An 11,201-nucleotide genomic window follows, 5' to 3' on the forward strand; every position below is an offset into this window, starting at 1 on the left:
AAATTGGTGCGCAAAACTCAGCTGCTGGTATTTTTCCATGGGATTCTGAGAAAAACCATGCTTCCACGAACAGCATATCAATGAAGAGATATTTGACAAACACCTTGAGGATTGATTCAAACAACGTTTGCCATGTTTCGGTCGATATTATGGATTTAATTCGGAAAAAAGTTTGACGTTTAGGTGACTGAATTTTTGGTTAGTTTCGGTAGCCAAATGCGTAGTAACAAAACGGAGCGATTTGTCCTACACAAAGAATCTTTCAGGAAAAACTGGACATCTGCTATGTAACTGAGAGTCTCCTCATTGAAACATCTGAAGTTCTTCAAAGGTAAATTATTTTATTTGATTCCTTTGCTGGTTTTTGTGAATATGTTGCGTGCTAAATGCTACGCTAAATGCTAAGCTAGCCATCAACACTCTTACACAAATGATTGATTTTCTATGGTTCAAAAGCATATTTTGAAAATCTGAGATGACAGTGTTGTTAAGAAAAGGCTAAGCTTGAGAGCAGGCATATTTATTTCATTTCATTTGCGATTTTTAGAAATCGTTAACGTTGCGTTATGGTAATGAGCTTGAGGCTGTAGTCACGATACCGGATCCGGGATGGCTCGGCGCAAGAGGATAAAAGACATCTGTCCACAACCTCAAACAGTCACACTCCAAACTCCACTATGGCCAAGACCAAAGAGCTGTCAAAGGACACCAGAAGCAAAATTGTAGACCTGCACCAGGCTGGGAAGACTGAATTTGGAATAGGTAAGCAGCTTGGTTTGAAGAAATCAACTGTGGGAGCAATTATTAGGAAATACAAGAAGACATACAAGATCACTGATAATCTCCCTCGATCTGGGGCTCCACGCAAGATCTCACCCCGTGGGGTCAAAATGATCACAAGTACGGTGAGCCAAAATCCCAGAACCACACGGAGGGACCTAGTGAATGACCTGCAGAGAGCTGGGACCAAAGTAACAAAGCCTACCATCAGTAACACACTACGCCGCCAGGGACTCAAATCCAACAGTGCCAGACGTGTCCCCCTCCTTAAGCCAGTACATGTCAAGGCCCGTCTGAAGTTTGCTAGAGAGCATTTGGATGATCCAGAAGAAGATTGGGAGAATGTCATATGGTCAGATGAAACCAAAATATAACTTTTTGGTAAAAACTCAACTCGTCGTGTTTGGAGGACAAAGAATGCTGAGTTGCATCCAAAGAACACCATACCTACTGTGAAGTATGGGGATGGAAACATAATGCTTTGGGGCTGTTTTTCTGCAAAGGGACCAGGGCGACTGATCCGTGCAAAGGAAAGAATGAATGGGGCCATGTATCGTGAGATTTTGAGTGAAAACCTCCTTCCATCAGCAAGGGCATTGAAGATAAAACGTGGCTGGGTCTTTCAGCATGACAATGATCCCAAACACACCGCCCGGGCAACGAAGGAGTGGCTTCGTAAGAAGCATTTCAAGGTCCTGGAGTGGCCAAGCCAGTCTCCAGATCTCAACCCCATAGAAAATCTTTGGAGGGAGTTGAAAGTCCGTGTTGGCCAGCAACAGTCCCAAAACATCACTGCTCTAGAGGAGATCTGCATGGAGGAATGGGCCAAAATACCAGCAACAGTGTGTGAAAATCTTGTGAAGATTTACAGAAAACGTTTGACCTCTGTCATTGCCAACAAAGGGTATATAACAAAGTATTGAGATAAACTTTTGTTATTGACCAAATACTTATTTTCCACCATAATTTGCAAAGAAATTCATTAAAAATACTACAATGTGATTTTCTGGATTTTTTTTCTCATTTTGTCTGTCATAGTTGAAGTGTACCTATGATAAAAATTACAGGCCTCTCTCATCTTTGTAAGTGGGAGAACTTGCACTATTGGTGGCTGACTAAATACTTGTTTGCCCCACTGTACCATTCCAGTGTTTAATTGCTATATTGTAATTATCTCGCCACTATGGCCTATTTATTGCCTTACCTTCCTTATCCTACCTCATTTGCACCCAATGTATATATAATTTTACTATTGTATTATGGACTGTATTATTCCATGTGTAACTCTGTTGTTGTTTGTGTCGCACTGCTTTGCTTGATCTTGGCCAGCTCGCAGCTGTAAATGAGAACTTGTTCTCAACTAGCCTACCTGGTTAAATAAAGGTGAAATAAAAATATATTAAAAATTAAAAATTGACAGCCTTGGGAGAAACCTGGGCCTTTCTCCACAATAGTGTGTGTTTTGCACAAGTTTATGTTTGGTTTCCCCCGTTCTCTAGGCACTTTAAGTGTCAGCATCAACCGTGCCATATCTGAAGTAGGGCATTCCTATTCTGAGCGACACATGGAAGCAAAGTTTGCCATCAAGGGTCAGCTTTTCAAAGAATGAAATCAAGACCCCCTTTGGAATATGTCAATAACATTGAGCTGCTGCTTTTTCTTCATTCGCCTGGAGGACAACACAGAGTGCAAGACATTTTCAAATCCTCATCCCCTCACGAGGACTGCAATCTGATAACTGCTGGTCTACTGTTAAAGTGTTTTGACTGCACACTGCAGGCACTACAAAGTAGGTATAGCATGCCAGTAAGGTTTGTATTCCTTTAACCTTACTCAAGTTGCCTTCAGTCACATTACTTTATGCTTATGTTAACAGCCATGTTATTACTCAACTGTATAGGGACAGCATGCATGCTTTCATCAATTGCACTTTACACTAAGTTGCCTTTAACCACATGATTTTGTTTATTTGGTTACCAGCTACAATGTTATTATTAAGCTGTAACCGCAGATCCAAAGAACAATGGGACACAAAACAATGACTTTGCGGAAATGAATGGTTAAATTACTGTTTATAATTGTATACTAGCATAGTTACTGTAGAGAAATCACATCAAGACAAGCCATGAATCAACCTAAGCATGTGGTATACAGTTTATTATTCTCTCATTTCAATTTATGAAATGATTAACTCATTTGGATGAAATATGATGTAATGCGATTGGTACCGCTGTCTTACTCTATCATAACCAAAAACTAAGGACATTCTTCTCCATTAGTTTTGTTTTTGTTGTCATAGGTTAGCTTTTGGCTAAAGTACCCTCCCGTCGGTTTGATATAGGATTACTATTGTATGATGTGCTGATTTTTGGTAAATCCCAGCACTAACACTTATCAAGAGCTTGGTTTCTAAGTTAAATGTACGAAAGAATATTAGGGCCAAGTGAAGCGATAAATATGCAGTGATGTGATTTTATTTGTTGCATGGATAGTACTTTAAAAACTCAAAATGCTTGAAATAGTTGAAATTGAGAATAAAGTTTACATTTTTTAATTCAGTCAAAATTAAATTTTGTGAATAAAGTTATTTTTTCTCTTCACCTGGCCCTAATACTCTTCTGTAAAATTGTGTTAGTGCTAGGTAAAAAAAATAAAAGTGAAATAACATTTTATTTGTCACATGCGCCGAATTCGTTTTGTGTAGACTGTGAAATTCTTAGATTTAAAAAATAAAAGTTACTTTTACAAATAAAAGTAACAAGTAATTAAAGAGCAGCAGTAAAATAACATAGCGAGACTATATACAGGGGGCTACCAATACAGAGTCAATGTGCGGGGGCACCGGTTCGTTGAGGTAATATGCACATGTAGGTAGAGTTATTAAGTTGACTATGCATAGATGATAACAACAGAGAGTAGCAGCGGTGTAAAAGAGAGGGGGGGGGGGATTCTACCAACCTGTAGAATGTAAATAGTCTGGGAAGCCATTTGACTAGATGTTCAGGATTCTTATGGCTTGGGGGTAGAAGCTGTTTAGAAGCCTCTTGGACTTAGACTTGGCGCTCTGCTACCGCTTGCAGTGTGGTAGCAGAGAGAACAGTTTGACTAGGGTGGCTGGAGACTTTGACAATTTCTAGGGCCTTCCTCTGACACCGCCTGGTATAGAGGTCCTGGATGACAGGAAGCTTGGCCCCAGTGATGTACTGGGCCATACGCACTCCCCTCTGTAGGGTAGTTGCCATACCAAGCAGTGATGCAACCAGTGCCCTCAATGGTGATGCAACCAGTGCCCTAACAGGATGCCCTCAATGGTGCAGCTGTAAAACCTTCTGAGGATCTGAGGACCATGCCAAATATTTTCAGTCTCCTGAGGGGAATAGGTTTGGTCGTGACATCTTCGCAACTGTCTTGGTGTGCTTGTTAGTCTGTTGGTGATGTGGACACCAAGGAATTTGAAACTCTCAACCTGCTCCATTACAGCCCCGTTGATAAGAATGGGGGTGTGCTCGGTCCTCTTTTTCCTGTAGTCCACAATCATCTCCTTTGTCTTGATCACATTGAGGGAGAGGATGTTGTCCTGGCACCAAACGGCCAGGTCTCTGACATCCTCCCAAAAGGCTGTCTCGTCATTGTCATTGATCAGGCCTACCACTGTTGTGTCATCAGCAAACTTAAAAATGGTGTTGGAGTCGTGCGTGACCGTGCAGTCATGAGTGAACAGGGAGTACAGGAGGGGACTAAGCATGCACCCCTGAGCGGCCCCTGTGTTGAGGATCAGCGTGGCAGATGTGTTGTTACCTACCCTTACCACCTGGGGGCGGCCCGTCAGGATGTCCAGGATCCAGTTGCAGAGGGAGGTGTTTATTCCCAGGGTTCTTAGCTTTGCGGGCACTATAGTGTTGAACGCTGAGCTGTAGTCAATGAAAATAATTCTCACATAGGTGTTCCTTTTGTCCAGGTGGGAAAGGGCAGTGTGGAGTGGGATTGAGATTGCATCATATGTGGATCTGTTACGATGGTATGCAAATTGGAGTGGGTATAGGGTTTCTGGGATAATGGTGTTGATGTGAGCCATGACCAGCCTTTCAAAGCACTTCATGGCTACAGACGTGAGTGCTACGGGCAGTAGTCATTTAGGCAGGTTACCTTCACTTTCTTGGGCCCAGGGACTATGAGGCTGAGCATCCAGACTATGTTCACAACACTGACTTTGCAAAAGGTTTTATCCTCAATCTTTAAACTCAAAAATGTTTTGAATTCCCTCTTTGGCAATAGCACATGCAGTACGCAATATGTCTCACAGTCTTGACATTCATATATAAATATAAAAAAATAGTTTTAGCAGTTTTACTTTGACATGCACGTACTGTTAGTGGTATTGGTTGCATACTGAATCGTGTTTTAAAAGTGTAGTTCAGTTTTAGTGAATTTCATTGTCATGACTTTTGTATCCTTGCAAATAGATCAACCATGGCTGTGGCAAGCATGTCCATGCCTGGAAGGATGGGAACCCCTAGAGGTCTTGATGACTACAGTCTTTACAGCGCCCTGTCAGATGAGGAGCTGATGCAGCTGGCGATTGAACGCAGCCTCACTGAGGAACACAACTCCATTAACGCCATTCAGTCATCCCCACCTGTGTATTGGCAACCCAATTACCAGCCAAACCAATTTACCACCAACGAATTTATGACTAATGTCAGGCACCCCTCTGCAACAAGGCACATGTATGACTTTCCCAGAGCCAACCCGAACCCAGCCAACCCACCTCCAAACCCCTCACCTGCAAACCCACCTTTAGCAGACCAGATTATGTGAGTCTGTCAACCCTTTATCTTATTTTAACAATATGTATGCCAGATAGGATGAGTATAAATACAGCAGGTTTATTATAATTCCAAAATGCCAAACATACAGTACAAATCAGTTGGTGGGTGACAGCTCTCTCTAACAGGGACAGCAGTAACACAGGGGTTCCACAATAGTCTCCTGATGAGGATAATGTTTACATGACATGAGATACACTGAGTGTACAAAACATTAGAAACATCTGCTCTTTCCATGACATAGCCTGACCAGGAAAATCCAGGGGAAAGCTATGATCCCTCATTGATGTCACCTTTTAACCCCCTAGAGTCGATTGACACACCGGTGTGTCATTCTAAGTTACATAACAAAAACATCCCAGCAGTTTTTCTTGCATTGGATGCGTCTCAATCCACCGCACCCGCCAGTGTTGCACTTCCGCATCTGCGGCGAAAGGTGGGAGAGCTAGAGCTATGAGACATTCACGAAAATTTGTCTTCTCACATAAACGCCTGTAGCATCTGAACGGTTTGACCTACAAACTATGGAAAGGGGAGACTCTCACGAACACGATGGTGTTCTCTGTTTTTTTTTTTTGAGAGAGATGGATTGTGAATGTTGGGCCATTCAGAGGGGGAATGGGAAAGATAAAATATTTAAGTGCCTTTGAACAGTGTATGGTAGTAGGTGCCAAGCGCACCGGTTTGAGTGTAGAGTCCATGTCTCAAAGAATTGAGGCTGTTCTGATAAAAGAGGGTGCAACTCAATATTGGGAAGGTGTTCCTAATATTTTGTACACTCAGTGTGCACTGACTATACCAAACATTAGGAACACCTTTCTCATATTGAGTTGCATCCCCCCTTTCGCCCGCAGAACAGCCTCAATTCGTCATGGACTCTACACGATGTCGAAAGCTTTCCACAGGGATGCTAGCCCATGTTGACTCCAATGCTTTGCACAAAAGTTGTCTGGATGTCCTATGGGTGGTGGACCATTCAAGATACACACAGGAAACTGTTGAGTATAAAAACCCAGCAGCGTTGCACTTCTTGACACAAACCGGTGCACCTGGCACCTACTACCATACCCCATTCAAAGGCACTTACATTTTTTAACTTGCCAACATTTTATGACCATTTTCCCCTTAATCTTTGTCTATGCCTTAGAGATGTGAGTCCCCTGGTGCCTGTGATTGAGAATGGTGATTTAAAGGCCTTAAAAGAAATAGTGAAATGCAATCCAAAGAGTCTCTTTGTACCAAATGAGGATGGATGGATTTCTCTACACGAAGCTGCATATTACGGTCAAGAAGAATGCCTCAAGATTATATTAAGAGGTGAGGGTGAAACAAAGAAAAGTGTAATTGAGAATGGTTTCTAGTTTTAAACCATTTTATCTTCCTGAATCTCAGGAAGACCCTTTATCAGTACATGCTGATTGTTTTTAACGTGCTTGGGTCTGTTATATTTCCCACAGCCCATCCTGGGATAGTGAACACATGTGGTACATGCAATCAGACCCCACTTCTTTTGGCTGCCATCTTTCACCATGTGAATTGTGTGGAGTGCCTTCTAGACAGAGGTGCAAATCCCAACATTGCCAATAACGATGGAGAAACACCACTCTTGAAAGGTAAATAACTGATTTCAAAGCTGTTCTGTCAAGAGGTTCAATAGTCAACAGTGTGATATGAAACACAGCCAGGTTGTCTGTATGACTCAACTCTGTGTTAGCTCTGGGGCGAACACAAGTTTTGAGGTCTCAAGCTAGGTTACTGGTTATACCGGTGAAGTCTACCACTGTTTATGTTTTACAACAGAAAATCCAACCAAAGTTATCTGTGTTGTTTCTCACATTCCGTTTTCAGCTTGTGGGAAGCCCAATGCAGAGATTGTAGACCGCCTCCTAAAGTATGGAGCCTCAGTGCACAAGGCTTGCGTTCAGGGTGTGACACCTCTCCATGAAGCAGCCGGGCATGATAACGTGGAAATTTGCCAGATGTTGTTGGATGCCGGTGCCAAGCTTAATGCAGCCAATATCTACGGGATAGACCCTTTCTTTACGGCAGCACAGAACGGGGGAGTGGAGGTGTTGTCTTTCCTGATTAGCAAAGGTAACGTTTTCACATTTTGACAACCAACTTAAAGATTATTTGAATTGATTATATTAAATAAGCAATATCACTTTATCCATCCTCAAATCATGCCAATAATGTCCAAAGTCATGCAACAGGTCATGACAAGCCCTTATTGAATACACTTTTGGGAATGCATGACCCTTTATGACTTTGAACGGCACAGTGTCTGTGTGCAAACACATACAATTGTTGATCCATTAAATAGTCCCAATGGCATGACAATGAAATCCTACAACCCAAACTGAACCTGAAAATGACTTCTATGTTCAAAACCTATTGGGTTTCCTAGTATCGGATGCCTATATCTTGAAGAAAGTATTCCATTCCTTACAACGCCATGAATAGATTAAAAAATAACCAACGAATTGAGGCTGAGCATCCAGACGATCTGTTGCTGGGGGTGTTAGTGTTGCCACTTTTCCAGTATTTCAACATTGTATTCATTTGGACTATTTTCCTGTGTATTGTAGGGGTTGATATGAACTGCCAGGCATGTGATGGGGCAACACCCTTGTACGAGTCAAGTAAGAATGGTCACAAGGAAGTTGTGGAACTGCTTCTATCTCAGAAAGCAGATGCAAACCGAACAACCAAGTCTGGCCTCCTGCCTCTTCATGTTGCTGTCCAGAAAGGACATTTTGAGTGAGTGCAGTGAATTAATTGATTGGTAATTCAAACCATTGATTTCTCTTTGAAAAAAATAATAATTTAAGTGTGAAAAGTGATCTCTTTGCTTCCCTTTTGTAGCATTGTATCCATGCTGATCCCTGCCACAAGTAAGGCCAAAGTTCAATGCAGTGGCATCAGTCCCCTCCACCTGGCTGCTGAGCACAACAGGGACTGGATTCTAGAAGTGCTTATCAAGGGAGGATATGACGTCAATCTCCAGCTGGAAGAAGACCGATCCAAAATGTATGAGGACCGTCGCAGCACAGCGCTCTACTTCGCTGTCGCCAACAACAACCTAGAGGCCGCAGAAATGCTTCTGGAGGCCGGCGCTAACCCCAACCTTGACATGTTCAACCCTCTTCTTATCGCAGTGAGGCGGGGTTGCATGGAAATGATCACAGTGCTGGTGGAGCATGGAGCTAACATGAACGCATCCATCCTCACACACCCCTGCTCCTTCCCGGCAGTAGTCATGCTCGGTATGAAGTATTCACAAATCCTGAAGTATCTGATGGACAATGGCTGCGATGCCCTTTCCTGTTTCGACTGCACATATGGCAGCAAGCCACACCCACCCCTGAAAACTTTAAGTAGAGGCAGAGGCTTCACCGAAACTTTGCGCTATGCTACCGATGAGGACGAAGCTCCAATCAACATGTACATCCAGGTAGGTTGGGTTAATATGCAATACAGACAGTTTGCTGGTCTATTAGTTTCCAATTCCATCTCAGCTCAATACACCTATTATTGGCTGTTCTTTGAATCAAATTTGAACCCTTTATTTTCAGTTCTGTGAGACGATCAACGATCCGACGATAAGTTGCTGGGCTGGACCCATCATAGACACGCTCCTAGATTATGTTGGCCATGTGAAACTCTGCTCCCGGCTGATTGAGCACCTGGATAGCAACCATGACTGGGCAGGGATCAAAGTGAAAGCAAGTAAGTGAGCTTATGACAGCGATCTCCACTAATAACAGAGCTTGGAGTATTTCATTTACCATGATATAATCATTAGGGTCTGGGTTCACTTAGGGTCAATTACCTTGAGAAATTAGCATGTATCGCAACGTTTCGTTGCAAATTACGCATGGGTGTCAATGGGATATGTCTGCATAATGTCAGGTTGCTCATGAGTATTTATTTAGGTTATGGTTATGCCCTTATTTTTGTACTGTTGCATACTTGTTACCTTGACTATTCTCATGTGTCTTAACCAGATAAATATGTTGCTCTCCAATCGCACAGTCCCTTTAATAAGCAACGTCTTTGCACTTTCTTTCAGTGCCACCATATTCATTGATGAAGCTGTGTAGGCTGAAGATCCGTCAGCAGGTTGGAATCCCCAGACTGAGGCACATTGACACCCTGCCCCTCCCACCAATACTAATCAAGTTCCTTAACTATAAAAAGGGAGATTGACTGAATGTCTAAAATCTATTTTTCATTTGTCGATTCTATGATTCGTCTCCAATAAAACAAAATGTATATTGTATAAGCCAAATGAGATGAAGAGGGAATGTATCTTTGCCCAGTTGCATGCTATTTAATAGGCTTGATTTGATATTAGAATGGCAAGAGTAACATTTTAATGAACCTATTGTACATTGTATGTATACATTTAATATTTTAGAGGTACACTCTTAGCATTTTTTTCTATCTAGAACCTTAAAGGTTTCCCCGGCTGTCCCCATAGCAGAACCCTTTAAAGAACCCTTTTTGGTTGCAGGAAGAACCCTTTTGGTTCCATGTAGAACCCTTTCTACAGAGGGTTTTACCTGTAACCCAAAAGGGTTCTACCTGGAACCAAAAGAGATTATCCTATGGGGACATCCAAATAACCATTTTGGAACCCTTTTTTCTAAGAGTGTAGAATCCTTGGGTTTGGTTAGCAACAGCCACACTGACTCTTATGGCCTACTAAATTAATGTTTACCCTGCGCAGTGAGATTTTTTTTTTACACTAACAGAAAGTGAAATTGCTTCGTAGATGTGACGGCATCGGAGAATGAAGCACAGCTTGGAACGCTTTTTGGGCAATCAGATCAAATTATCAATACGGAACCATCTGTTTTATAATTGAAGTGATATAGTTATTTGTATTGTGTAGTTTGGTTGGTTGCCATAGGTGGGTGGAGCTATTTCAGTGTTTTATTTAAACTTAAAAAAAAGAAAAAATAGACTGAAGTAAAATTATTGATGGATACTGCAGATTGACAGATGTATTATGACTCATGCAATGCTAAATGCTATCACCAGTGCTTGCTTAAAGCATTAAAGCACAGCCATACAATGTCTAAAAACAAAAACAAACACTGTAAACAAAGTCTTAAAATTGTTTAAAAAGTAAATTATTTTATTTGATCTACTACAGTAGTTGAGGTCAGAGTTGACGTGCATCAGGCTGTATATATCTGGTGTTCAAACAATGTAATATGAAATTAAATTATAGTTTTGATGTTGATTGGGAACTTGTAGAAAATGTACAGTCTGTATTTTGTATTTGGACAAAATAAAAAAAATAAACAAGGTTGAGTATCTGAAAATGAGTTTGTTTTATGTGTCTGTGTGTAACGGTTTTCTAGGTGTGAAGGAGAGTCGGACCAAAATGCAGCGTGTAGATTGCGATCCATGTTTTATACACACCACATACAAAAACCCATGCCACACCCTGGCCTGACCCAATACATGAAGATAAAGACAAAATACTTCGACCAGGGCGTGACACTGTGTGTGCTTAGGACATAATGTAAAAGAGGGGCGGAACAAGAATAAGGGGAATCCTTCAGACCAAGTTGACCTTTGACC

At 41.8% G+C, this 11,201-nt stretch overlaps 1 protein-coding gene across 1 annotated transcript; it reads left to right on the top strand.

The window, feature by feature from the left end:
- Positions 1-2,358: 2,358 nt before the first annotated feature.
- asb2a.2 (ankyrin repeat and SOCS box containing 2a, tandem duplicate 2) lies at positions 2,359-10,939 on the top strand. Its single transcript, XM_046293298.1, has 9 exons — positions 2,359-2,569; positions 5,244-5,594; positions 6,754-6,923; positions 7,064-7,219; positions 7,455-7,700; positions 8,195-8,366; positions 8,472-9,060; positions 9,182-9,335; positions 9,679-10,939. The coding sequence occupies exons 2-9, from the start codon at positions 5,251-5,253 to the stop codon at positions 9,813-9,815; spliced, it is 1,968 nt and encodes a 655-aa protein (XP_046149254.1). The 5' UTR covers positions 2,359-2,569; positions 5,244-5,250; the 3' UTR covers positions 9,816-10,939.
- The last annotated feature ends 262 nt before the right edge of the window (positions 10,940-11,201 follow it).

Source organism: Oncorhynchus gorbuscha, linkage group LG12 (genome assembly GCF_021184085.1).
Source record: "Oncorhynchus gorbuscha isolate QuinsamMale2020 ecotype Even-year linkage group LG12, OgorEven_v1.0, whole genome shotgun sequence".
NCBI lineage: Eukaryota > Metazoa > Chordata > Actinopteri > Salmoniformes > Salmonidae > Oncorhynchus > Oncorhynchus gorbuscha.